Source organism: Acanthopagrus latus, chromosome 15, assembly GCF_904848185.1.
Source record: "Acanthopagrus latus isolate v.2019 chromosome 15, fAcaLat1.1, whole genome shotgun sequence".
Classification (NCBI taxonomy): Eukaryota; Metazoa; Chordata; class Actinopteri; order Spariformes; family Sparidae; genus Acanthopagrus; species Acanthopagrus latus.
Genome location: NC_051053.1, coordinates 10,277,815 through 10,305,751, shown reverse-complemented (window position 1 = coordinate 10,305,751; position 27,937 = coordinate 10,277,815). Strand labels below are relative to the sequence as shown.

The 27,937-nt window shown below is 44.2% G+C and overlaps 1 protein-coding gene across 1 annotated transcript in view; it reads right to left on the bottom strand.

The window, feature by feature from the left end:
- itga9 (integrin, alpha 9) overlaps window positions 1-27,703 on the bottom strand; it is a 54,344-nt gene extending 26,641 nt beyond the window's left edge. Inside the window, exons 1-15 of the mRNA XM_037124858.1 lie at window positions 27,226-27,703; window positions 26,777-26,904; window positions 23,999-24,105; window positions 21,804-21,927; window positions 20,250-20,317; window positions 17,510-17,639; window positions 17,167-17,252; window positions 17,016-17,078; window positions 16,434-16,571; window positions 15,854-15,959; window positions 13,376-13,470; window positions 11,691-11,781; window positions 11,302-11,347; window positions 11,034-11,188; window positions 9,097-9,257 (exon numbers count right to left, since the gene is read on the bottom strand). Coding sequence (XP_036980753.1) covers window positions 9,097-9,257; window positions 11,034-11,188; window positions 11,302-11,347; window positions 11,691-11,781; window positions 13,376-13,470; window positions 15,854-15,959; window positions 16,434-16,571; window positions 17,016-17,078; window positions 17,167-17,252; window positions 17,510-17,639; window positions 20,250-20,317; window positions 21,804-21,927; window positions 23,999-24,105; window positions 26,777-26,904; window positions 27,226-27,416 — 1,689 coding nt within the window. The 5' untranslated portion in view covers window positions 27,417-27,703. The remainder of the gene's footprint in view (window positions 1-9,096; window positions 9,258-11,033; window positions 11,189-11,301; window positions 11,348-11,690; window positions 11,782-13,375; window positions 13,471-15,853; window positions 15,960-16,433; window positions 16,572-17,015; window positions 17,079-17,166; window positions 17,253-17,509; window positions 17,640-20,249; window positions 20,318-21,803; window positions 21,928-23,998; window positions 24,106-26,776; window positions 26,905-27,225) is intronic.
- Window positions 27,704-27,937: the final 234 nt, after the last annotated feature.

Here is a 27,937-nt window from a genome sequence, read left to right as displayed (position 1 = left end):
AAAAGTGAATTTTTGAGTTTTTGGACACTTCAAGATGCAACATGTGAGGCGTTTGGTTTAAATCATTAAAACTAACTGCAACTGTCAACAGTATTAAGCGAAATAACAAGTTTCATGTTATTTCAAAGATGTATATCTACTGAAGTTAGCATGCTAACCAGCTAGCCCTGATCCGTCCCAGTCTCAAAGTAGGTTTCCAAGCTCCCAGTCAGAACTGGTGGCTGCGAGGCTAACTGGGTTATGTTGCTAACAGCAGCTGCAGTTAGCAACAAATAGCAGTAACTCTCCTTTGTTTGCTCGGGGGACCTTCAACAGGTGGCCAATTCTGACTGTACATATCAACAGTGTCACATCCCTGTAATTCAAAAGTGCTGCACTGTGTGACTTAACAGAAGTTATCATTCTATAAACACTATTTCTTTCATGTTGTGTAGCATACTTTTAAAGGTGCATTACTTTCACAATACTTTAGACAGTTGTATTTCATTGTGGTTTGCTCATCGAATTAGAAGCATCAGAATTCTATTTCTGAATTTTGTTCCTGTTTTGGAAGAACAACAAGCATCTGATGACTTCCTGTATTTGAGAGATTAACTTTGCTCAACATCCTGACAAAATGTGTATGAGCATAAACAGGAAGCGCTTTATCTTCACTCCGAAGTAATTAATTGCTGAGACGCATTTTTCTAAAGAGTTAAAGCTATTTTTATAAAGTTCACAGTTGCTGATTTGTGCATCACGTTGCTACAGTTTCAACAACACTACACTATAATTACAAGCATTCATTGAGAATTGCTGTTTCAATCTCACTAGGGATCAGCCCTCTGATGGACGAGATAACAGAGGCACAAAATGTGCGTTTTTTAAAGTTTGGTGTGTTTTCGTGTGTGCGAGTCAGTTCCATCCTGATGATAGAGGAGGTCTCCAGATGCTTCCTGCAGCTGATTTCGTCGCTGTGTTCAAAACCTGGGGCACTTTTACTACACTGTTATTGTTGGCGCCATTGTTTTTCAGACAAAGCACAGATAAAAAAAAAAACCTGCAGCACGCGAAGCACAAATTTGTCAAATCCACCTGATGAGGGCAGGTTACAGTCTTTGCCGGATGTAAACAGATGTCTTGTGTATGTGTTGCTTCCTTTGTGGCGGATTTCGCCTGTTTATGCAGGAAGAAGAAGTTGATGTTGACGCCACTACATGAGAAATATACACTGATATTAAGAAATGGGTCAAGCAGTGGGAAACGGCAACGGGGTCACCGCCAGGTTTCTAAGGAAGCGTCGCAGAGATGCCAAGTGATGAAGTAATCCCAGCCTTTTGTCTTACCCTGCGCGGTGGGGCAGAGGCCTCCATCACAGGCAGCACTTAATGACATTCAACACGTTCACACTGAACACCCGCACACATGCATGTTTCCTCTGCAGTGGATGTGGGAAACATGGCAAGAGAGCCTCTTTCATTGTGGTCAGACTTGGCCACCCATTACGTTGCCTTGCGGTGGCATCGTGTGGCAGCGGTGCGGCCAAGAGGCTGGGGAAACATTTTGCCCGGCATGCAGAGCGGCCAAAATCAACATATCGTCAAATCTGTGCAACCTTTGGTCGCTCTTGATATGTGTAACGACGACGGATTTACTATGGCAACGACACAGAGCAGGTCTAATGAGCAGCCGTAGCAGAAAAAAATAACAGCTCACTTATATCCTCAGTGCACACGCATGAGAGGAGCTACACGAGAAATTTGTTTAACTGTAACAGAACGTCTGCCGGTTGTGCACTCCCAAAACAAGCCTGCAAGAAGAACTGTTCACTCTGGCACGACCATGTAGGGAAATCCTGACCAAAATATTACCCCGAGCTAAATTTAACCTGAATAGCTCTGCTTTAGTATCCAGTAAATACTAGTAACACTAATACTTGCAGACAAAGCATTCTGCTGAACTAATTTAGATGACACTGTGACATATTCCAGTTGATCTATCGTCGAAGCGCGCTGCACGAATCATTTTTTTTTTCTTTTTTTTCATTATATTCTTTATAAATAGATGGTTGACTGGCTTCCATGTGTAATAGAGGACAGCTGGGTTTGATTAACTTCCTGCTTTATACTTTCATTGTATCAGCTCTCTTGGCCTGAGGTAAATGAAACCGGGGGGACGGCATCAAGGGAATTGCACGTTTCTGTTGAACTGTAAAGAGGCAAACAAAGCCGGCAGTGTGGCAGCGGCCCGGCTCCGGGTCTCCACATGCCAGACAGTGTTGAGGCTCTGTGACTTCGTCTTGAAGGAGATTCTTGAGGATGCAGTGACAGGAACTCCTGCCTTGCGTTACTCTCCAAGGTTTCCTGTTTGTCTGTGGGGAGCAGACTGAGGTCAGACAGCAAGTGCAAATGATTTTTAGCATTTGCTTTAACTTTAAATGTCGTTTAAATGCTGCCGTGTAGGTTGTCAATCCAAAAAATGTGCAGTATTTGTGGAAACCAGAATCATGTCCTGGGACCCAAACTAACTTTTGGTGTCATATCCATTTCGGTGAAGCAACTTGAGAAACTGTTGAAAAAACTGTTCAAGAAACGTCTTCAAGGATGGGAAATTCAGTGGTCGGTGTCAATGAGGCATGTCTAGAGAATAATCAATCATTTCCAATCAAATTATACTGCTCATCAGAGTCGCAATCTATCGACTAGAGCTGAAACAAACAAGTATTTTCGGTGCCGATTAAACAATCATTTCCTCAACTAATCAATGAATCATCACTGGTTTACAAAATATCTGACATTCTTCGCAGGGCCCAACTTCAGATATTTAAATCACTCTTTTGATTGAAACCCAAAAGTTGTTTGCTGCTGGAGACAAATGCAAATGTTGAATTATAAGCTCATCACTGTACATTCATTTAGCACTTAACACTTTTATCCAAAGCGACTCACAGCAAGTGCAATCAATCATGTCGATACAACCCGTGCAAGAATCACACTTAGTCAAACTTTTATATAGCTGACAATAAATCGGTGAACCCAACAGATGCATGAGAACACGAACCTCCAATAACACAGTCTAATTCTATAACTAGCTCCTATTTAGTGTTGTCTTCCTTTGTTTTCTCATAAAATATAGCATTTAAAAGGTGAATCTGTCCACTGAATGAAGCCCGATGAGATATGAATGACCTACGGAGCGATGCCAACAAACAGGCACACAAGCAGGATAAATCATTTCCTCCTCTCAATTGCATTTGCAGAGATGATGATACCAAGAACCCGTTTCCTTCTGTAACTCCATACGCCATCATCATCATCCCTGTCATATCTCCTGCATTGTGTTTCTCAAATCCAACACGAAGTCTTTCCACTCGGTCACATGAGACCAACGACGGCCTCGGTGCATTAAGCTCCGACAGATAGATGTTCATCCTGCAGCTGATAACAGCGGCAGTCGTCAGAGTAATTCGATGTTCGATGGACCTTTAAATACTCCGCTGGTGCCAAGCAAATGTTAGGGGGACACGAGATATAGGGCACATACTCAGCGGAATATAGGCCAGAGGAGAGAGTGAGGGGAAAGTGAGCGGGATACTTTACGAGCTAAATTAAACAGACAACTGTTACAGGCAGGGCTTTAACTGCCTGTTTTAGCTCCTCCTTGGAGACCGCAACGCATCCACAGAGCTACACAATACCACTCATGACCACAAATGGAATCGGCTCTTGGCAGGGTTTCAGGGCTCACGTGCGCTGCGATGGGAATGCCGGAGTAAAAACACGGAGATGACGACTGATAAACCGCCAAAGACGTAAACATGCCATGAGACGTGATCACAGAAAGGGGTGCAGAACGTCGAACACAGGGATACTTAATGCGTGTTTACCGAGACGAGCGATAAATCAAAGCCGAGTGAGCCGTAAAAAGCCAGACTGCAACCAAATAGTACTTGAAACAATGACTAACGAATGCTTTATAGTTTACAGTGAGACGTATACAGTATGTCTTACTTACGCTGTGACATATACTGTATGTCACAGTGCACTGCTGACATTACACCCGTTGCACTTTAAATCTGCAGACACTGATGTCCCCCACTCAACATTTAGCGTGCGAACATAGATACATAACATGATCTGAATACTTTTCTCATTTCACTTGTTGTTATTTGTTTTTAGCCATGCTGGTGGTGTGTGGCGCTCTGTGGATGGCAACATCAATCTGTCAGTCCACCACATTCAAATATAGCGACAAATATTTAGATTGAGTCCCATGAACTTTTGGACAGACATTCCTAGATGATGTGCCCTAATGACTTAGCTGATCCCCTGACTTTACCTCCAGCAGCAGCGTAATTGGACAGCCTGCCAACACATCTGTTGGAACATTTATCATGTACGTCCCCGTCGTGATGAATTGTGACACCACTGACGATTCTTTAACCTTTTATGTGTCACGATCAAGTCAGAATTTGAATTCATCATATACTTTGAGCTTTTATGAATCGATTCCTGCATAATGAATGATATTCCAGCTCTGCTTTGGGTTTAGCGCCAACCAAGCTGCAACCATTGGGGCTGAAAGAGAGTGCCAACAAACTGCAGTACCTTGAATTGCCACTTAAAGCTGGTTCTAAAAGTGAGTCAATCCCCATGGAGCCTCACATTCAAATTCCCAAGAAAGAAACATGTTTCCAGCCTCATACAGAAAAAAATATTTTGGTCTGTGTGACTAATTTCCCCATCATGACAACTGTACTCAGGGGAATTTTTAACTATTAGGCAGACACTTATACATGCTGTATCATGTGCGATTACTGAGAACCTTCATCAACATATTAAGCTTATAAATGATGCACAATTAAGGGCGTGGCTGCTTTGAATGACAGCTAGCTGCTAACTGTACCATTAACAGGCTTCATCCAGCCCGCCTCAGCACCATCCATGCTCCGCCTCGTTGCCCATTTATTAAATTGGATGAGAGGTAAAATGAGTCAAGAACTGCTAAGATGGAGATGGACACAGCCACCACACTTCACAATAGAGTGCCGCAGGAATGAGTCCTGAGGCCCTTGTCTTGACGTCACTGGGTTTTTCTATTGGGTTTTTTGGTTAAATTAAATTAAGGTCTGTGGTTAAAAAAAACAAAACAAATATAAGGCATTTTCACCTTCAATAATCCAAAGGACATATACCAAAGGCTTTTTGTTGAGCAATGCTAATACTTCCGCCTACAAAAACACGTCTATGGCTCTTCAGAAATGTATGGGTGACATCACGGAAACTACATCCATGGTTCATACAGTTAATTGCGCTAACTAGTAAATGTTAGCAAGCTGACAGGTTAAACTGAGATGGGAAACACAGTAACCATTAAACCTGCTAATCATCTGCACGTTTGCATTGTCACTGTAAGTATGTTAACATACTGACTCAGAAGTGTAGCTCAAAGTGTTCCTGCTTCTCAGTACAACTCAGACAGAGCTGCTAACATGGCTGTACAGGGAAAGTTAAATGTCTGCCCTGGTGACTCTACAACCTGTCATCCCTCATGCCCATCCTCCAAAGGGCAATTGATTATGCCGGCATACGACCTGTCTCATTAATATTTGTACTGCTCCAGTTTTCTATCCTTGCCGCCTCCATAATTAATTTTAATTGCTGTGGCGTCCAGTCGAGGATGAATCACATTCAAAACCTTCAAGCTATTTCACAATAAGTGCGACCGCAAAAGGACAACATGCCAGTTGGAAAAGAAATCGCTTAATACAACACATCAAACTGAAGAATTTCTCCTTAAAGTCGGCGGCTCACTCCTCAAATGACTCACTGCCAGCTCGCGCACAGCGATTCTGATCGTCTCATCCCTAATCATTCATCAGTCATCACTTCTAGGAACTGTTTTCCCCCCTCCTGCATGTGAGGTACAACTGAAGCAAAAGCCTGCGTGGAGTTTATTCAGCTAAAAATAACCAAACAAAGACCATCTGGAGGGCTGGTATGCTGTAACTCCATGCCAATGAAAACATGTTTAAAGTGATGAACATGGAAGCCTTGCATAATTTCAGCGGGAATCACTCTTGAAAAAAGTTCAATATTGAACTTTTAAGCTTCTGCACTCTTTGCTCTCTGGATCGCTCTTGCTCATGCCCTTGTGTTTTCAACACTTGCGTGATTTACCAAGTGGCCGCTCCAGCTTTTTACTTGATTTCAGATGGTGAAAATTGAGCATGTCTGTTCCAGCCGCGTTGCTACATTTACATTACGCGGAGCGAATACAACTTTAACAGCGCCTTATTAAGTTTAGCCGTTAGCTGAGGTCCTTTAAAAGTGTTTATGTAATTTATAAAGTCAACAAACGGGGTCGACAGATGGTCAGCGCAGTTACAAACGTGAGAGTGTCTCAGAATAGCTCGTGGCCTCCTTCCACCGGCCCCTCATGCATCGGGGCTTGAGCAATCAGCCCTGACGTGAGGGTTTTCCATCAGCAGCGCCAGCATGCAGCTCCAGTTGACACAACAGCAGCTCAGCGCCCTGCTGTGACGCGAGCCTCAGTCCTGTGTTTTCACTGTATGTTTTAGCTGAGAGAAGGGTGGGGCGGGGGTGCGCGATCCCTGGAGGATGCAGTCGGGCAACCAGCTGGTTTCCATTAGCATACCTCTTCTGGGGAACGGGAGGACTGGCGCATGTGGGCAGACACATGAGGAAGATAAATGATGCGATTGGTCGAGCAGACTAGTGGAGCCAGATCACCTCTGATTATGGTGATTCTTCAGCTCCTCCCTCAAGTTTGCGACGATGAAACACGATGAAAAACATTCATAGCAGGCAGTTATCACGGTAGGTCATAATCTTTGTCCCATTTACTTTTCATGCATATCTATTCAGCTTGTAAACAGCTTGGTAAAGTTGTAATTTGGGCACCACACCTCAGCCGTCCTGTGTGGCTCCCCAGCTTTTGGTGACTCTGGGAATCTCACCTCTGCTTTCTGCTGACGAGCAGGTGCAATTTGTGGCAACATATTGAGAAATAATAATGATCCACACAGCTGGAGTGGCAACCATCCCGCACTTCACACCTCAGTCAAGCCAATACAAGTTTTGCACACAAAGATTTAATGTCATCTGCATGAAACTCACCTAAAATACACTCTATCAAGTATCAATGTGCAAGTAAGAAAATTACCAACTGTTGAATTCATACTCCAAAAAATAGGGGCAGCATATCACCACGGCAACTGCTAACTGATGCTAACTGTATTCTATTCTAACTGTAGCAGCCGTTAGCTTGATAGTTCAGTTAGCCAGGCAGCTAGCAGCTGGACTACTGGGGTAGGCCTGGTGTTTACATCACTACCACAGGAGCTGTGGACATCCACAAGAACAATTCTGTTCACATTCTGTTGATAGTTTTTGCTTATTTTTGAGCAATTTTAAACTAAATTTGTACACGTTGCACCTTTAAAAGAACAGTGCAACAATTCGGGGAAATGTACTCATCGTTGCTGAGTCAAATCGATACCGTTCTCTTATTTGTCCCTTTAAACAGCTGACAGCAGGAGATGGTCAACTTCCATCAGCTTATCTTATAAGACTGGAAACAGGAGGAAACAACTGGTCTAGCTTGATGTGATGATAAAATCCCTACCAGGACCTTTAAAGGTCACTAGATAACACTTAATCTGTACAAAAACTGAGAGGTAAAAACTTCAAGTTGCAACCTCTGGGAAAGTCTCTGTGCAAGACCAAGAAAAAAGTCCAGCACATAACCCCCCGTAAAACCTCAAGTTGCATTTTTTTGTAAGGATTAAAGAAACACAATATAACCAGTTGTTCAGTGTGCTTTACAGGTGCTGGTAGGCTGATTTCTCCTACCTTTGGACAGAGCCAGCTGCTAGCTGTTTTCCCTGATTTCCAGTCTCTATGCTAAGCTAAGCTAATAGCCTCCTGGCCCCAGCTTAATCATAACCAGACAGACATGACTGTAGTATTGATCATCTAACTCCCAGCATGAAAGCAAATCCAAAAATGTCCCTTTCATCCTGCATCATTAATGCTCAACCTAAAGGACAGTGCTGCAAAAAGTGTCTCATTCCTGAAGTAACATCCGTCCTGAAGGATGGCACTTAAAGTATAAGTGTGTTTATCTCACCGCTAGGGAGATGTAACAGATATAATATGCTAGCCCACCCACAAACAAGAATATGTTTGGTGCTGAAATGTCAGAGACACTATTTTACATGACTTATACCCTCCTGTTAAAGTCCCATGTGTTGAAAGTTAGGCGGAGAAAAAGTTGAAATTACATTTGAAATGCTAGATTCTTCCGTCCAGGTTTACTGAAGAGGCTGGAAAAAACGCATGGCAGACTTCCCCGATAACTGTGATGTGTGTGTCGTGATGAATAAAGGAGCTTATTGCTACAACTGCTCCATGTGACATACACTCATTATAGTCTGAGTGAAGGAGGAGAGGCAGGCGTGGTAATGACAGCCCCCCTCAGCTGGCAGCTCAGCCTCCCACAGTGAAAGCGCCTGGAGAGCACAGTTAAGAATGCCAGTGAAATTTACAGGCCTGCAGTGGGCCTCCGCATTAGAGGAGGTGAAACATGGATGTTGCCCTCAGGACGAGGAACCTCGCTGTGGCTGCACGGCTAAATCACAGAGGAACACAATAGAGGGACTATGCAGTGACAAAGGAGACTCTGTGTCCTGTTTCTGTCAGCTTCTGCAGACGCGGTTTAACGAACCATCAAGCGCCTGAGTGTTACCTTTAACCTCACCCAGCAGGGCCACGCTGAGAGCTTCCCAGCAGATCCCCGCGGATCTGCAGACCTTAAGCTCCAAAGGCCACTGCTCTTATGCGATGGCACTTACTCCATTTTGACATTTTAATTTCGCTTTAAATATTTTAGCTGAAAAAAAGGGAACAAACTTTGATACTCCGGCCAAAAGCTACAAAAATAGATAAGAACATAAGCAAATAGCTCATATCACACGTCAACACTGCCGGGTGAGAGTTCTCAGGGCCATGGGAAAGATCAGCTGAGGACACGAGCAGCACACGGACAAAACAACACAAACACAGCCAGTGCTAGAACCAGAAAACCTGTTCTTACCTTAACGTAGGCGGTGTAGCGCTGGCACTGCTCCCTGTTGATGTCCAGGCTGAGCTGCTGGCTCACCTGGCTGATCTGAGATCCGCTCTGAGTGAAGTAGACGCGCGCAGGCTGGCTCTTCTGACGCTTATCCACATCAGCTGTCAGGTTGTACAGCAACTCTGAGAAGAGACAGAAATACAGTTACAGCCCATCTTCATCACACCTGACCGAGGACATGAAGGTGTTCCTTAAACTAGAAAAAATAAATACAGCATGAGGCTGAAATGAGGCGTCCTTTTGAGTTATTTCAGTTTGTTCATTGTTAATTCGGTCATCAAAAGTTCCTTCCCCAAACCACAAAGTGCACCTTTAACGCTTCTTCCGATAAAAATATTGGAGAAAAAAAACCCTCTGACACATAACATGAAGTGACAGCGGTGGTTCTTTGAGTAAAGATAATCTTGAGAAACACTTCAAGTATGCAGGGTTTGGTTTTTTGGTAACTGAAAAAAAAAACAAAAAAACATGGGAACAAATAAATTATCGCTCATCGCAGTAAAATGATGTGAGTGAGAGGGGAGATGGGAAGATGGGAACATTTCTTGGTCAAATCATCTGATATTACTCTAACCGGACAAGAGCCCTTTGTTCGGTGTTGTGTAGTGAAAGCAGTCATAATCTCAGCAGAATTAATGTAATGTACCCATACAGTAGTTTGGCTTTAAACAATCAGCTCAAATTTTCACCCTCAAGCCGGCGGACACGTGACCAAGAACTGTACAGAATCAGTTTAATGAAAGCTAATGCCAGAATGGCTCCCGACAAACTGAACGTACACATAAAATCAGCCTCTCTGTGCCAATATTTTTCATGGCTTAAGGTGAGCAGACATGAACGAACTAAAAAAGGAAATTAATTTTGCAGCTGGAGGGGTAGAACTAGTATTACTGCGAAAGAAAACATCTCATTTCAACATTCCTGTTGGTCCCACCCCTGGCTCTAGCGAAACTGAGACACGTAACAACGTCAGGTCCACTTTCCAATGAGAAATCTTGAGCATGAGGTCAAACATCACCGCCATTTCCGAGGAAAACCATATATGGGCCTCTGCCCATTTAACATCCATTCATCTGAATGAATCGGCCTCAGTCTGCAGTAATTGCTTTAGTGGGTGTCATACTGCTAAAACAGTGGGAAGGGTGGCAAACACACCCCATTTGGACCAAAGCCTAACTGTTACCTCCATCCTACAGAGGGAACGCCATGAGCTCACTCCAGAGGAGGCAAAGGAAGGTTTCATTATGGGAGTCACCAAACACATGGTGCTGCACTTTCCATGGCGTTCGCCAGACGTCTAAACAGAGAGGCTTTATTCCTGCGAGCCAAGACGTAGTCATTATGTAACGACAGGGCTCCTGCTCCCCTGGGGGGGCCGCAAAAGACCACACCCAAACACTGGAACGGGACTGCACCTCGGCACTCGCCAGGCACCGCACCCAAGAGCCTGTTAGCAGAGGCTGAAGGGTAAACCGTCGACCAAACGCGCACTCAGACACAGGCCAAAGGCTAACCGCACTGCCCGTCACCAAGCATGGGCTCGCCATGATCATGTTTACAATTTGTCATGCTCAAGGAGTATGAATTTCACTTCCTCCAAATGAGCGAAATATAATACATCTGCAGGGGTTTGACAAGGTTATGGATCTACACCAGCAACACATACTAAGAATATTCATGGGGTTGAAGGAGGACACCTTGCCTGGGTGCTGGTCCCCAAGAAATAATACTTGCTGTAACACCACCACTTGTCATTCTTACATTTCCAAATATATCAAACATGATTAAACGTTTCTGTATTTTCAGTCTGTTGTCCACTTAGTTTGCCTACGGGTTGGCAGCTTAGTTGCCCTTACAAAGTGGACTGTCAACTTTGATGAGATTTCTCTCGTCCTCACCTATCTGCCCGGGCAGCTGTCGCCCCCTGAAGCGCATGCAGACGGTGACACTGAAGCAGTTTATGTTCTGGTGGCCCTCGTGGCACTGCGGAACAGAGATGTTGATGGAGACGGGCAGGAAGATGGAGACGTCCACCGTAATGACAGGCCGGGACCTACAGCCACACAAACCGACACAGGAACACAGTGTGGGAGAGAGTGGACATTAAAATGACTCAGAGGTGGAAAAACATACTGCAGAGTGACAGTGAATGATACGGTCACTCACCTCAGCAGCACCACGCTGTCTGCCATGAAGGCCCCGATGGTCACATCTGAAACACAAACATCAGCTTGATTGATTCGGAAAATGAAGCAGAAGATATTGATATGACTGAAACATCTGCTGACAGCCCTCTCTACACCTGCAGATCCAGAACAATGCACAGAGGTTTTAAACCGTCATGCTGGCAAAGTCTGAGCGTCAGCTGTGGAATGCAGTAAACAAGATGCCTCTATCACGAGTCTTTGCACTGCTGTTGCAAAAGAAATAGAGTCAAAAACCAAGAACAAAACAAACATTTAATAATCTCATCCGCTCCTATGGGGTGTTTTTATCCTGACTGGATGTGTCGAGAAAAAATCTTCCAAGCCTTCGTCTTCGCCTTCTGACCGTACCTGCGTATCCGTTGCCATCCATGTCCACGTTGCCTGAGATCGACTGGCCAAACATCTGCAGGCCAGGGTTTACACTGCGCCCAGACAGTTTCTGTAACAGATCATACCAGGCGTCAAACACCACATGTGAGCCAAGATGGAAAATATGTGCGATTTGTTTTTGTTTTTGTCACTCCTTGTTTGTTTTTCACGGAGGAACAATCTTTGCTTTTGGGATTTACAGAAAATATCATATTTGGTAGCTTAGCATTAAGGGTGTAAACAGCTATATCTTGTTTGTTCAATCTGTACACAAACAAGCGTAAAAAAAGACAAGTAACCGGGAGTTCATGTTGATGAAAAAGAAGTCAACACACTGGGCCGCAGCACAAAACTCCTCGAGAAAGTAAAACTTGTTATTTTCCTCTTTGTAAGGACTAAACAAACAAGTATATATTGTGTTAATTAGTGAGCTTTACAGGTGATGGTTGCACTTCCCCTTTGGTCTTGATGCTAAGCTAAGCTAGTCACCTCCAGGTTGTAGCTTTATTGATTTAAAGATGAGAACATTTCTTAATATTGTAAGGTAGAGTTGGGCCGATGAGCAATGCTATCATCCTTACTCATGGTTACAGACGAGCACAGTAAGTAGTGTGTGCCCTCAGTGTTGTTGTTTGTGACATGTTTGTGACATTTGTGGCAGTGGTGTTTCATTTCTGCAGGTAGCTGTTGGTGGGTTTTTTTTTTCAACCGTGCTGCGTCTTTCACTTTGTCTCAGCTTAGCTTCCTCCTTGTAGCTAACCGACTAACTTTGAGCTTCTGAGGTTGAACACAGCTGAGGTACGGACATGTGCTGCGGAGAGGAAGATGTATTTTAAACACGAGACAGGAATGCATGTCAGTGGTGACTGGAGTCCGTCTTCCCTGCTGGGTGAGAAAGCTGAGAAACAGCGCTTAAGTTGTCCAACCCCACTGTCAAATGGACCTAACAGAGGACGCTGCGATTTCTCCACTCAGAAACCGAAAAGTGACCTTTCTTTTTGAATAAGTACTCTGTTTACAATGACATGTCAGTGCCACACAATGGAGCACACTTGAGTGGCTGCTCCCAAAATACACCAGCAGACAGATTTGCAATATGCCTTTTTACACTTAGTCCCACCCTTCTGGCCTTTTGTTTGTGTATCTATCGCCTTCTCTAAACCTCTCACTATAAATACTGACTTCTATGCTATATTGTATCCAATACACTGTATAGCGTAGCCTTCAGGATCAAAGGGACAATTAGCAAAGTGTTGTCGCAGAGCAGCAAGGGATCACAGAGATGCACTGCTGCTGGTAGGATTCCTATAATATATCCAGGTAACTCAGCCTTGTCTGTCAAACTTGAGAGGTGTACTGGGGTTGCTCCAATTTCCCCCTTCAAAATTAACAAGAGAAGCCCATGAGAACCTCTTGTGCTTCATTCAGAGCTATGGTGGTCTTCTGCATATTCCCGAGGCTACATCACCACCTGCGACTTTACCACACATTAGTCAGCTGCTTCAGCTACAGCTACTGTGTCAATACAGGAGGTGAACACATGGTTTTCATCAAAAACCAAGCATGCCGAGGAGCAGAGAAACGGCTGCACCTCCAAACACGGCGCTAAAGAATAGAAGAATCAACATGATATTAGGATGTTTGACAGCGGAACACGTCCTTACCATGGAGTACTTGCTGATGATTCCCGCGGGGTCCCCGTGGTAGATATAGACAGCTCCCGCGTAGTCGTCCTCTTTAGGTGCTCCTATGGCCACATCTGAACAGAGACAAAACAGAGGACAAAAAGTGTTCCTGTGAAAAGTCTGAATGAGTACATAAATGGCCGCATGTGTTTGTGAATGCGCACAACAGCTTTCATTAACCTGTTTACTTTCCGCTGGCCTGTGCCCGGGAAACAAGCTGTTACAGTAAGCCTTAATAGACAATTAAGTGTTGTTAGTGGCCGTAAAAACTTGTGCAACCTCTGAGAGAGTGGAAACAAGACTATAAAGTGCTGGCGAGGGCACTGAAACAACGTCTCCTTATCCCATTTCCACAGCAAGCCCATATATAAACTTTCTTTTTATAAACCAAAAACACTTCCATGACATGTGGAGCAGCACACCGAAGCAGGAAGGGCCAAAAGAGAATGGCCCTTTTTTTTCACTGAACACCACGCAATAGTGAACTCATTATGTTGGGATAGAATAAAACAGGTCATTTGTCGCTGAAACCAAATGTGTTTTCTACAGTAGCTCTTTCAAATCAAATGGTAGCAGTTCAGTCGTAAATAATGGATCGTCAGTCATTGAGCGAGTCAGGCTCTTTCGACACTTCGAAGAGTTATACTCCCCAGCTGCCATCTCCCTCCACACACACACACACACACACACGCGTGCATAATTTGCCAGGCTGCGAGCCCTGAGGCGTATCTCACACGGAGATGAAACCGGCCAGGAGATTCCAGTCTCGAGTGTGAGACGGACGCCAAGTGGAGCCCTCAAAGCCAAGCCACGCGGGTGCCAGGGAAACAGACAGCGTAAATGTATGTCCCGCGCGCGCATGAGGGCGAGGGAGGGCGATATTTTGTTAAGATCCTCCTCGCCACAGGGTAATCAAAACAAAATGTCTGTGAAAATGACATCTCAAGTAGCCTACATTTGCTCGTGAGGAATATAAACTGTGTGAGTTTATTGCTCGCCAGATGAGAGGGGGAAATAGCTTTGTTGCATGAAAACAGGACAATGACATGCAAACAGCAATGAGTATCATTGTAAAGTTGCCGCTATTGTCTGGAATTTAGATTAATAGACCACTGGAGGGCCATTACAAGACTTTTATATATATATATATATATATATATATATATATATATATATATATATATATATATATATATATATATATAGAAAAAACAAGACCCCAATCTGAGTTGTGACCTTTCACCAGTGGCTCCACGAACAGTTCACAGGGCCAGAGACAGTCTAGCTTAGCTTTATAGTTTTTCTCTCTGGTGCATTCAAGGACCCTCTGGCATCTGCAAATGAGGACAAAATGAGCATGATGTTTGTTTCGGTTTGTATTGCACAAGCTGTTTCATGAGGAGAATTTTAATCTCTCGATGTCCTATTACAAAACAATAATTACACTTCAACAATAAATACAGAGACATAAAATCTCATTTGGTCACTATGATGGGTTTCATAGTGAAACAAATTAAAAACAGAGGCTGCCTGCAAGGTAGGAAGTCGATCTTGAACCTTGCAGCATGGTTGTAAAAATGGTCAGCGCTACTGTAAAACACAAGTGATTTGTGTTTAATGGAGTGGAGCATGTTAAACCCTCAGTGTGGTCCTTTAAGTCAGCGGTTCCCAACCTTTTTTGGCTTTTGACCACCTGAAGTAAATCACTGACTGCTCGTGACCCCCTGACACACGTTGGTTTCCGATGTCTCTCAGTTGTAAGCAGTCCCCTAAACCTCTCAGGTTGTGTCTTTGAATTACTGTTTCAGGCCCAATAATGTGAGAAGACGAAAGGAAGAGGTAAAAAAAAAAAACGTTTAATCTTCTTGCTTCTGGTCTTGTTATCTTATGTCATATAGAGGCATCAGTATTAATCTTAGACGGTTTCATTACCAGTGAAGAACTGCTTGTAATAGCTTTAAATAATATATCATGTAGTTTATACTTTAGAATAAAATAATATAATTAAATAATTATCATTTTCAATAATTATAATTAAAATCTACCATTTTTCTGGGGAAAATGGATGATAAATCCTCCATGTGTAGGGAAATGGTGCTGCAGCTGACAACTGTTGATTAATCCGTCAATTAATTTTCTCGGTTAATCGATCAGTTGATTGCTCTAGAAAATTGTGGAAAATGGTGTAAAATGTGTCCTCACATTGAAGTCCTCACATATCTTTTTTGTCCACAACACCATATACTGTATATTAGGTCTACTCATGGAGGAGTACAGAAACCATTAAACATTCACATTAAAGTAGCTGAAATCAGATAATTTTCAGTTTGTTTTCTTAAAAAGTACTCAAACTGATTACTCGATTATAAAAACAGTTAGAGAATAATTTAAATCTTGACAACTAATCAAGTGACTGTCGCAGATCTAAGTGAGGACACAGTTTCGACTGACACTGACCTTGATATCCATCGTCGTCGATGTCTCCGATTGCCGTGATGCATTCTCCAAAGTGTGCATTGAAAGAACTGTCCCCAGTCAAAACATCTTGCTCCTCCATCACACCCTGGAAACAGCAGCAGGAAAGATAACAGTTCATAAACTGAGCTGGCAGGAGAAAAAAGAAAGGTCCCAGTAAACTGCTGCGCTGAAATTATCGCAGCCTTTCTCTGATAAAATTCTTTTGGCCCTGACTGCAGTCGCTTGGCTTTGTTCCAAACAATTTAACAACTAAACAGACAGTCAACTTCCTCGCAAAATAAATCATAAATATAAAATGTGCAAACAGAAGCTCTAGTCTCAGTCGATTAAACAATCCTGCTGCCGAGTCACACAATGTTCCGCAGTTTTATTCTGGTATCATGATAACAAACGCGGGCAGAAGGAAATCAAACATGAGCAGAGCTAAAGATCGACACAGCAGACATTAATAACAGCGCAGACACGTACGCATGTGAAGTTCAAAGACTGGACATACTGTAGTAAAACAAATCTGCAAGTTATGGTGTCGTGTTCCCACTGACTCACGGACCCCACTCACATTGCCCTTGCTGAGGTACACAGACACCTGGCCCTCGTCCCGGAGCTGGCTGTGCATGGGTGCCCCCACCAGCAGGTCTGACAGGCCGTCCTGGTTCAGATCAACTGCACACAATGAGGAGCCAAAGTAAGAGCCCATCTGGAACCAAGCCGAGCCACAGAGCAATGGGTCAGATCACAGACACTTCGTCTTCAGTTCATACGATTGACATGTGATTCACGCTCGGACTGGATTGGATTCACACAGCTTAATTCTCAAAGCTGCCCTCACTTCCTCTTATTTACTCTGAATGGAAAGCATTAGCTTTGGTTTCTGGCAAGTGTGTTCCTTCTTTAAGTCGCTGTCCAAACACTTGACGCAGACATAAACAGTGCAGTTCTGACAACAAAGCAATTAGAGTAGCGTGTCTGCAAAGCATCACAAGAATCAACCGCGTGATCCCTGAGGAAGATTGGGTTTTTTAAAAAAAATAATGTTGTTATGCTGTTTCTGATGGAAAACTATAGTATCAAAATAGCCTCAATGCAAATGTGCTGTATAGTGATTGAAAACAGGAACGTAAGACCACATCCGAGCTCATACCATTTTCCCTGAGGCTTGAAAACTCTTCACCAAAGACCCATCATCGATTTTGAAAATGTAAACCTGTGCAGGAGAAAAAAAACATCAGTGTAGCAAAGCAAACACAAGAGGACTCAGCAGCTGGGAGCAGGACAAAAGATGAAGCGCCTACTTTTCCAACGCCGTTGTGCTGAGGTGCCCCTGCAACTACGTCTATTACATTAGGAGAGGAGAAGTGCCCAGCAGTCACAGCATAACCTGGAGAGACAGATGATAATCAGGCACAGCTGTTTTGATAAACCGGACATTCAACATGACCAGAATTCAAGGTAACAAAAAAACAGCAACGGGCAGCAAAACCACTAACTGGTAGGTGGCTGTCGTTGAGCTAAGTGGCCCCAGTAGCATACCTAATACAGAGGCGATTTACGGCGACTATAATCAGTCTGTGAATCAGTATACCTGTCGTTGATTCTGGCCACATCTCGCATATGGCCCCTTTAACAGGTTCTCACCAAGGTAGCTGTATCTGTGTGAGTCGATGTTTTCATTGATCGGGCTGTAGAAGGAGTCCGAAGTCAGGTTGTACACCTTGATCGTCCCGGTCCAGTAGTATGACCCTGGCGCCCCCATCACCACCAGCTCCTGAAAATAAACCCCCCCCCCCGCCAGCATTCAGTCACATGATTTTCATGTTTGTTCACCTTCAGTCTGCTCTGCAATAGCCTGCTGAAGGGAAGAAAACGGAAAGAAAGAAAAACGCTGCTGGGTGAACGTCTGGTTAACCAGTGGCCACAGACTGGTTTGTTCTATCTGCTCGTAACCACACAGCCAGACGGGAGGCCAGCTTAGCTGCCTCCTTTGATGTGATGAGGAATTCAGAGGCCGGGCAAGACTGACAGCTGTAAAGTGAGTTGTTCACAGCTTTTGTTGTTGTGATGCTTCCCAGCTACTAAAGGGACCAGAGCACGACAATTAAGATCCTGTTTTACCAAAAGCATGGTGCCATTGCTCATCACTTCCTGATTTTCAACACTGATGTTATCTGTGTCGGAGGATGTGGCGCTATCACTGAGAGCTCAAACAAACTGAACAGCACAGCGAGGAACTGACTCAGCAATTCAAATCCCCGGTGCTGTGGTGTCAAACATCTGGGCACCACCAGGCGTGTGGAACCAAGGTTCAGACAGGGATAAGGTTTAACAGTTGGACATCTTTTCTTTAAATTCCTCACATTCTTTCAAGGGGGGGGGGGGTCGTTCGAACGCTCTAACAGACCGACGCTGACGCCCTCAGTCTTTGGTGATTCACGCTTTGGTTTTAAAACAGTAGGTTCATTGTGGAATCTGCCACCATCACAACCTTTTCTTTCCTGAGGCCAGAAGACATCACTTTAGTGTTATTTACAGGTTTCACATGATGTTGACAGAACCGCCACGTGCCGCAAGTAAAACGTCCGCGAGCTCCACACCTGTGCAACTCTTCTCAGCTCGTGTGTTTATTTATCATGGTTTTATGTTATAGAATGATGAAAATAAACCCAACTAAACATTACGTCATACACTGTTATGAGCGTCAGTCTTCATTATAGCCATGAACAAGACTTTCAAAGGCTCTTTGATGATTTGAATTTGTGGGAAACTTTCCAACCATTAGCAGGCAGATCATGTGAAATGATCCCATGTCAGTGTCTGTGACGGGGAAACCATTCTTACACGAGCATGCATGAGTCTATCATGCATGTGTCTTTAAATGTGGGTCAGTTGATGAAGGGTTTAATTATTTTTTATTCATTTATCTATTATTCCATTTATTTTCATTATCAGTTAATCTGACATTTAAGGTTTTTATGGTCAGCTTTGTGCATCATTACAAACCAGCCAACAGTTGGTGCAAAGCTGAGGTAGAGATGCATGTACAGAAGAGAAGTCCATATTTCTGGTCGAAAGAAAACACACAACTCCTCTTACAAATTAAAAAAGACATTAAGAGACGCTCTTTGGATTTGCGTGAATATCTGTTTCTCCACAGCCCTTAAAAAGGACGTGCCACATTACGTTAATCTGAGTATGCACAGCTGCATGTAAACAGGAATAATAGTGGGAAATGTGTTTTCCATTTGCTGTGTACACAGCTTAGCCCCAATGTTTTTCAGGATAAGAGCACAAAAGAACTGAACAGAACTCCTGGCGCATGTTAAAGTAGCCAATGACATAAAAGTGAGAAAAAGCAGTGAATCCTCACAGCGACGGGAGTTTGTGTCAGAAAATGACTTTATAAAATATCCAAACTCAGAAGCTAAAATAACATTATTTAGCTTTGGCAAAATAAAGAACATAGCACCCTCCGGGCACATCTGTGAAGTCCCCTTCAGTCTACTGTACATTACTGTATGTTCCAAATTGAGCGTGACCGTAATTTCAGACATGTAATGGACCTCTGCAGAACATGTCGCTCACGGGGAACATCAGGAAAGAATTATATTGCTAATGTATTGAAAACAAAATGTCCAAACTGGTCAAGTATGCATGTTCAAATTCAAATGCACATTTTTTTCCCTGTCAAACTGTATTTCTACATTAAATCAGTTTGACCTTCCCTTCCACCACTTCTGCCCACTGCTGTGGCCTCGTCTTTCAACGCGCAAGCGTGCTGGAGAGGTTTTTGCGAGATACAACAAGGATGATGTCACGTGTTAAAACAAACACAGTGGTGCGTCTATGCTATAGAGAAAAAGGGCAAGTCATATTTTCTCAAACGCTTTATCTCGTGGAACCACAGCAGGTCAAGCGGGGCCGCTGCAGCCCTTCCTCCAGTGTGGAAACACAAGCTAGCAGTTATCAGCAGTTAGTCGGCGCAGCTTTGAAACTAATGCTCATGTACATCTGAGTGTAGAATTCAGATTTTCCACATCATTTGACATCTTAAACAACATGGGGGGAGAGAAATCCCCCTCGCCCACATATATAATGTCTCTGCTAACGATTCCCATAATACCACACAGGCAAAGTCAACAAAGAGTGAGGGAGGAAAAGGCTCTTTTACACATCAGGCATGTGGTAATGTTAACAGTGATCACTCTCTCTCTCTAGAGGAAGATAAGAAAAAAGAGACAGTAAGAACGATCGGTGATTGAATTGAAAGCTGGTGCTCTTGACAACAGAGTTCGAAGACAACAAACAACGATCTCCATGTTGGACCAACAGAGAGGGAGCATGACACGGATTAAGAAGATGGACAAGAACTGTTACTGACCTCCGTAAAAACTCCCGCTATCCCGGCTTGGCACGAGCCGTGCTCTTCCCCATACTTCTGCTTATAGTCTGTAAGAAAAAACAAACCACAAATTATTTCACTGTGTGCCTGAGCCAGCATTTACTGGAGTTTTTCCTGCATTCCATATGGAGCTAGTCAAAGTCCCAGTCCCATCCGCGAGGAATCTGGGGGCAGAAGGCAGACAGAGAGAAGGGGTGCAACGCCACATTCAACACCGCTCACTTGTGGGGGGGGGGACACAGCGCTCTCAGGTTACAAAAATATTGAGCTTGGATCTGTTGGAAATGCACTGTAAATACGGTCCCATGCAAAGTCTAGTCTGGCTTCTCCGCAACTGCTGGCAACCAGAGTTACGGAAGGAAGTGAAATCCTGACCTGGGAGCACAATTAGGGCATAAAACAGCCTTTGATAAACAACTCTGAGTCACAAATCAAAACACACGAACGAAACATTTGCATGAGTCAGCATAAAAATCTTACGCAGCGCATTATTTTTCAGTTGGAACTTGATTTCTAGTGTCGCAGAGGGCGCACTAAAGAAAACAGCCCGCAGCCCAAAATGGATTTGATTCACGGCAACCATAACAAAACGTGATTTATCTAGACCCCGCGAGCAAATCTGTCCTCAAACGCACCTGATTTCTGGAAAATCAAGCCTGTGGCATAATTACACCTTTATGAAAATGTTTTTCTTTTGCAAAAAGGTGCACGGGGAGTGCAAACTCTCTATCTCCAGTGGATTCAGTTTAACAAACTGTCCGGCGGTGAGAGCCGGCTGCAGGAGAGAGATCACACTTCAAGACTCTCCTGCTACTAGTCTCCGGTGCCAAAACACCAATCAGAGGCCAGGAGCAGATGTGGGGCCTGCAGAGATCACGTGCAAAAGATAAAAGGTAACCACAAAAGAAGAGGACAAACAGAGCAAAGCAGTGGTTCCAAACCTGGTGGTCTGGACCCCTCGAGGGGTCCCGGGACGGATCCAGCAGGTCACAAGATGATTAAAGGAACAAGAAATAAATGGGACTGAGGTCTACAGTCGTGCTAGCAGCTTTGTGTGGCGGTAAATAGGCTCAGCCCAATGCTAATGTCAGGTAATGTCAGCGCTAACATGTTGATGTTTATCTGACCTAATATCCGCCAACTTGTGAAACCCCACATCTTTCACACCTCAGGTGGCTCCAACCGACAAGTTCCAAAATTGTGACTGTTGCACCCACTTCTCAGCCACAGCCTCGAGGTGAGAGCGCTGGTGGTTTTGAACCTCTCTCTCAGGTCGCTTCCTTTCCTCAACTGTTTCTGCCACATTTTACGTAAACAAAAGACAGAGCACAGCACTCTGGATTCCTTCCAGGCGAGACTGTAATAAACGTTATTGCGTCTTCCAGTCTCTCTTGCTGTCTACCTCTCTTTCCATTGATACCATGTGGGACAACAATTAACACCTTTGATTTCCGACATATGCAAACCAGTTCTGTTCTCAGTATCCTACTTATATTTGTGTTTTCCTTGACCACCACCATTCCTCTACTTTACCTTCATAACAGGGGATGAGTGGTTTGGTCCTGCCCTGCAGGTTGGGGGGAATGATGGAGCAGTACCCATGAGGAAGGATGTGCTCTGTGTCGTAGTAGACGTTTTTCCAGCGGTGGGCACAAGCCTGCGAGAGAAAAAAAGCAAGGATGGAAAAACAACTTCAGACACACGCTCACTCTGTAAACACAAACACTTCAAGCGGCAGGACAGTTTAATCCCCGTCCTCGCTGCGCTGGAGTCAGAGTGTCTCTGTGGCCGTCAAATGATCGTCACTGATGAGAGGGGGAATTAAAGCCCATCCATAACCCTGACCATAACAGCCATGGTCTGTGGTGTGAATATCTCCGCTGCATGCATGAAAACTGTGTCCCGAGTTAATCTTCGCAGTGACATTTGTGTTTTTTAAAAAGTTTTCATTTCAGAAACAGCTCCTCCAGGCAGCCCGAGAAGCCAAAAGTTCAGCGAGACGAAGAAAAAGTGGATCAAAAGACAAAAGAGCAAACTCCCACTTTATTATGCTGCTGCTGAAACAGACAGTGAATAATCCTCAAAACAATATTTTGCCGCTGCTTTTTTTTTTTTTTTTTTCAAACGTTCACACAGATCGGTGAGCAAACAGGATAATGTGGACTGGATTTCAGCCTCTGCGCAGATCAGGCCACATAAATGTGTAAATGTGGGAATAATTTAGTACCCAAGGGGGCCGGTGGTGGGGCTCCTGCGGCTCTGGGGACAGATCTGGACGCCTCTGTGCAGACAAAGTTCACTTCATTTCCCCTCGCACTGTTTAACTCCTCCAGCCCGCTCACCCCGCAAACACACACACACACACACACGCACACAGCCAGACTAAATGGATATAAGAGCTCAGCAGATTGCGGGCGCACACAGAGCGCCAGATGACAGTCTGGAAGCAGAGAAACGGGACAGCTCGGCCAACACTACTAGCAACACCAGCATTAAAAAAAAAGAAAAAAAGGATCAGCTGACGTAAACAAAGAAAAAGAAGCTCTTGCAGCAGAAGAAGCTTTTTACAGTGGGAGTGCCGAGTCTGTGCTGTTGTCATCTCCCTGTTCAGCTGAAGGCCTCACTGGTCACAAACAAGGCCTCCACTGAAAAGCGCAGATGAAATCACCCCAACACACATCTGCCAAGCAGCCGTTTCCCCTCCTCTTGCACAGGAACGTGCAGTCCATTCGGATGAGATAAAAAAAAAAAAGAAAAAAGAAAACGAAGGCACAGCAACACGTGGCTCTGGAGAGTCACCACCTTGCTTTTTATCACGAACCCAGTCTGTGTGCAGCCCCAAACCAACCTCTACCCCTCGAATTCCCCAAACTGACAACTCCAAGAAGTCTTCAAACCTTGACTGACGAGTAAAGCCAAGGCTAATGGTCTGAAATTCGGGCCAGTGCATTCCACTGAGGTATAAAAGACAAACATTTTGAAAGGAACAGAGGTTTAACAGAGCAAAAACAGTTATCTGGACGCTGCGGAGGGAGACATTCTTGCGATTTCTCGGACTCCCGGAGGAGGCCGGTCGATCCGCAACAGGTATTAAAACACTTTCACACCTGCCACAAGCGTTTAAAGAACTGCCCGCTCGACGGCCCCGCATCGTTCGCTCCAGTTCCACAGGGTTAACGTTTAATCAGAGGGCCGCCCTTGGACCACCGCAGAGGGGCTGAAGCCTAAACAAACTCTGCCAGCTGCCCTGTGATCTCTGTGCAAATACCCAGCTGAGCACCTCTGGGATTAGCACCACTAGTTAGTCTATTTCTCCAAATCCCTCTCCCCGCTCTTATAAACAGCAATCTACTCTTGACAAACCCCGTTCCACTGACTCGTCCAGCTCCAAACACGAGGTGAATGTTTCACAGCGTTATGTAACCGCACAGCAGTTTCCAAATCTGTCTGACTTTAGTTGTTACTCGAGCTTTTGAATATGCAAAAAAAAAAAAAAAAAAAGGAAAAAAAGAAAATCATCATTTAAGCTCTCACTTGTGCAGAAAGCTTGTAAAGAAAAAGGGCCTTTTTCTGAGCTGTAATGTTGAGACCAGCTGTGGTTTAACAGCGCGGCCCGTTTGTAACAATGATGTGGGTTTAATCAGGTCTCGCTTTTTACGAGTGAACACAGTTCGCATTAAGAAAATCTGTTGACGTGACTGCGCCGTGGCCGTCCCCACCCGGCTCACCAGTATCTTGCCGTCGGCTCTGTCCTGGCGGGCCAGGCTGACCCCCATCCACTCATCGTCCCGGTCTCCCTGGCACGTCTTCCCACACGACTCTCTCGGCTTGTTTCCTGAAAGACAATGAGAGCAGTTAGCAGACGTTGAGTCATCAGGACAGAGGATGTCTTGGAGCGCATGAAGTTGCTGCTTGTTAACCATTGTCAGCTTTTTCAGTCCTGGGACTTATTTTTTCATTTCCGCTAAATGTGCGAGTGATTTTTACACACAGCTGACAGTTTAAAATTCTGGTGACCGAGGCAACGCTCTCTTCTTGGATAAAAAATGTTCAACAACTCTTCTGTCATTGTACAGTTCATACAGTCAGTAGTGTAAGTCAAATTTACTCAAGAGAAAGATCTATCTATCTATCTATCTATCTATCTATCTGTCTATCTGTCTATCTATCTATCTATCTATCTATCTATCTATCTATCTATCTGTCTATCTGTCTATCTATCTATCTAAGGTGGTTCTGCCAAACAACACACTAGAATTTGAGGTTTATATTATCATTAACATTAGAGAATCAAACAAGTCTGATATTGGCTGATATTCCAAACAACATCATGTCACTTTTTTCACATTAAATTAGCAGCTTCACAATCATGTTGATGTAACAGGGTGAATGGTGTCTCTGTGTCAGCCACTCCTCCTCCCCCCATCACTTGTTTCTGCACTGTGTAACTTCAGTGAGAGGTTACCTACACGTTTTCTTCAACACACAAGTTTTCAACACATCGGTGGTGGCACCTACAAACTGTTACAGACCAGATTGGTATCTTTACGACAGAGATCTTGCACTCAGGGACTGAAGGGGGCACCAGATCACACAAACATGCCGGTTTCTGCATAATGTTGCTTTAAAGGTCGAGCGTGCAGATGTAAGTGGCAACTAGACTGTGGCCGCTTAAAATGCACAATAAAAGTGAAACATGGTGGTGCAACATGACAGGACTGAAAACATATAATTTCAGGTAACTATACACTAATGAAAACATAACAATGAATATTTTGAATCCATACCTTTCCCCCTAAATCCTACACACTGGGCCTTAAACGCATCACCTAAACAAACATTTCTTTTCAATGAGAATCAATTTAGGGCTGCATGATATTTGATATGGCATATTTATAATTGAGTAGCTGACCAATTATTTTCTTAGTCTGTCCAGTAAAGCAACAACATTTAACTTCCTGGTTAAAGATAGTAGATTGTTCAGTCTCATCACCAGGTCTTCAAATGCTGATGCTTTGTCGTCTGACCCGAGCTGCCAGTCCAGAGTGTCAGTAACTAACCATTTGATGATGGGACTCAATGATCAGCTATCTTTATCCAGGTAGTTACATTCTATTGCTTTGATTGTTTGGTCAATAAAACATCAGAAAATCAGTGAAAAATGTCCATTGACAATTTCCCAGTGTCAGAAGTCCAAATATGAATATAAAAACCAAATTCACCATCTTTATGATTTACTGATGTGTGTTTCCTACTGTTTTGTAGTGCTTTCAACATTACTGACTGTGAACCAGCAACCTCGTCATAATTCATACAACAATTATTGGATTAGTTGTTAACCATTAAATGAATCACCAGATATTCTGATAATCAGTTCATTGGTTTGAGTGCTTTATTATGTAAAAAGGGCAGGTCTGGTTTCTTCACTCCTCTGTGACAGTAACCTGAGTGTCTTTGGGTTGTGGACAAAACAAGACATTTGAGGACGTAATTTTAAGCTTACAGACTAAACAACTCATTGATTCATTGAGAAAATAATCAACAGATTGATCTACAAATGAAGGTAATCCTTAGTCGCAGCTCCATAAAGATGATTCAGAAGAAGGCGACCAAATGAAAACCTTTGCGGAAATTCCACATTTCTCTTTTTAAGAGTCCAGATTTCCCCTATCGTCCCCCCTTCTCTAAGTTCTATTCTCCTTCTCCCTGAAGACAACTGGTTCAGCACAATGGCATGTAGCTGTTTCTCTGTCAGTGTATGTTCCCTGAGTCCAGCTCCTCTGGTCCATGTGGTCCACAGAGCACCGGGGCCAGGGGCACGTTCACCGCTACAATGTATTAGTTTCTCTGGTGACACGTTGAGTGATCACAGGGGTTCATATTGAAGCCATGCCTGCGCCCCGGCTCTCCTGACCACAACAGAAGAGCCCGGGGGGGGGGGGGGGGGCGGGGGGTTTGAGGGGGGTGACGCTTGACTCTCTGGCACACATGCTTGGAAAATATTAGCAAGGGCATAAATCATATTTATCAAAATATTTATGGACCTCTGCACACAGAAAAAAAAAACCTTTTTTTTCTTTCTCTCAGTATAGCAGGTTGAGAGGTAAAAAAAAAAAAAAAGAACAACTGTGGCACTGTTAAGAGAAGTATAAGGCTGCATTATTCTGATAAAACAAAACAGATGCTTGGGGGAGCTTGAGCAAAAAAAAAAAAAAAAGAGTGGACAAGAAGAGGCTGCAGGAAAGTCCAGCATGAGTGTGTGTGTGTGTGTGTGTGTGTGTGTGTGTGTGAGAGAGAGAGAGAGAGAGAGAGAGAGAGAGAGAGAGAGAGAGAGAGAGAGAGAGAGCTTTTCAGTGTTAGACTGTCTTAAGTGTCAGTGTGTGTGGGTGCATGTGCTGTCCTGAGGCTGCAGTACTGTATGCTCTTGTGTGTGTGTGTGTGTGTGTGTGTGTGTGTGTGTGTGTGTGTGTGTGTGTGTGTGCTGCAGGCCGGCAGTGGTGACTGACCTCTTCCCAGGTCCATCTCCGTGCAGCGGCGCTCCGGGTTGCTGTGAACTCGACACTTGTACACGGCTCCAGGGGAGTGCACGGAGCTACTGTAGGTAGAGTTCGCCCTGGGAGCTCCTACTATCACCCTGCAGACATGAGGAGAGGGGGAGAGGATGGGCCAAACACCTCATCTTTAAGCTGTTTATTTTTTCTTTTTGTTTGTTTTTTTTTTCTTTTTTTGTTTTTTCTCCTTGAAGCTTTGGATTTAAAAGTAAATGAGTCAGGAGCAGAAAGTCACATCATGGACAGAAGCTGCTTTCCACGCAGAACATCAAACCATTTACTGTTTACGTTTAATGGGCGTGGATGCAGCCTGAGCCCCGAGAGAGTTCAACACGTTTTGCCCCAAAAGCACAATTTACAGAGAAGCACAGCACTCCCAGGGATAATCACGAGATGGGACTCACCAGCGTGTGTTGTCATGATAGTGCTCCAGCACAGAGTAGCCAAAAAAACTGTTATTCGGTCCGCGGAACACCAGAGGATGTTCTAAGTCTATGTTGTAAGAAAAAGCCACTGAAATGGAGAGACAGACGTAAAAAACATTTTGTAATCCCGTTTTTTGTCCCCGAAGCGGAGCCATCCCTTTGCGCATCATGCGTAATAACGCGGTTAAAGTGTCCAAAAACAAAAAAACAAAAAAAAAAAAGAAGAAGAAGGCAGGAGAGGGAGAAGAAGGGGGAAAAAACCCAATAATGAGAAACTGTGAGCTAAACTTTTACAAAACTATCTTTAACTTGTTTCTTCCCGGGGTGGAGCAGCATGCAGGCTGTGATGGCATGAGGAGAGGCTCGAGGAGGAGAGTTAACGGTCCGGTAAATAACGGTGCGTCAGCTTCTCTCCATTCTGTGTCAATCTGACAAAGTTGTTGCTCACAGGCGCCCTGACGCGGAGATAAATGCAGTCAGGGCTGTCAAGTTGCGCACAAACAGACAGGAAATGAGAGCACTTCGACTCGAAATAAAAGCATCGCCGCAGTTAGGGCAGCGGGGGGCTTTTTAATGTGAAAGGGGAAACCGGAAGCCGTGTGTTCATCTCGGCGCGGTGACGCGGTCACGGAGAGGCGCGGACGGCTTTTTGGAGGCGCAGAGCATCACGTTTCAGCCGTGGGGTTCAGGG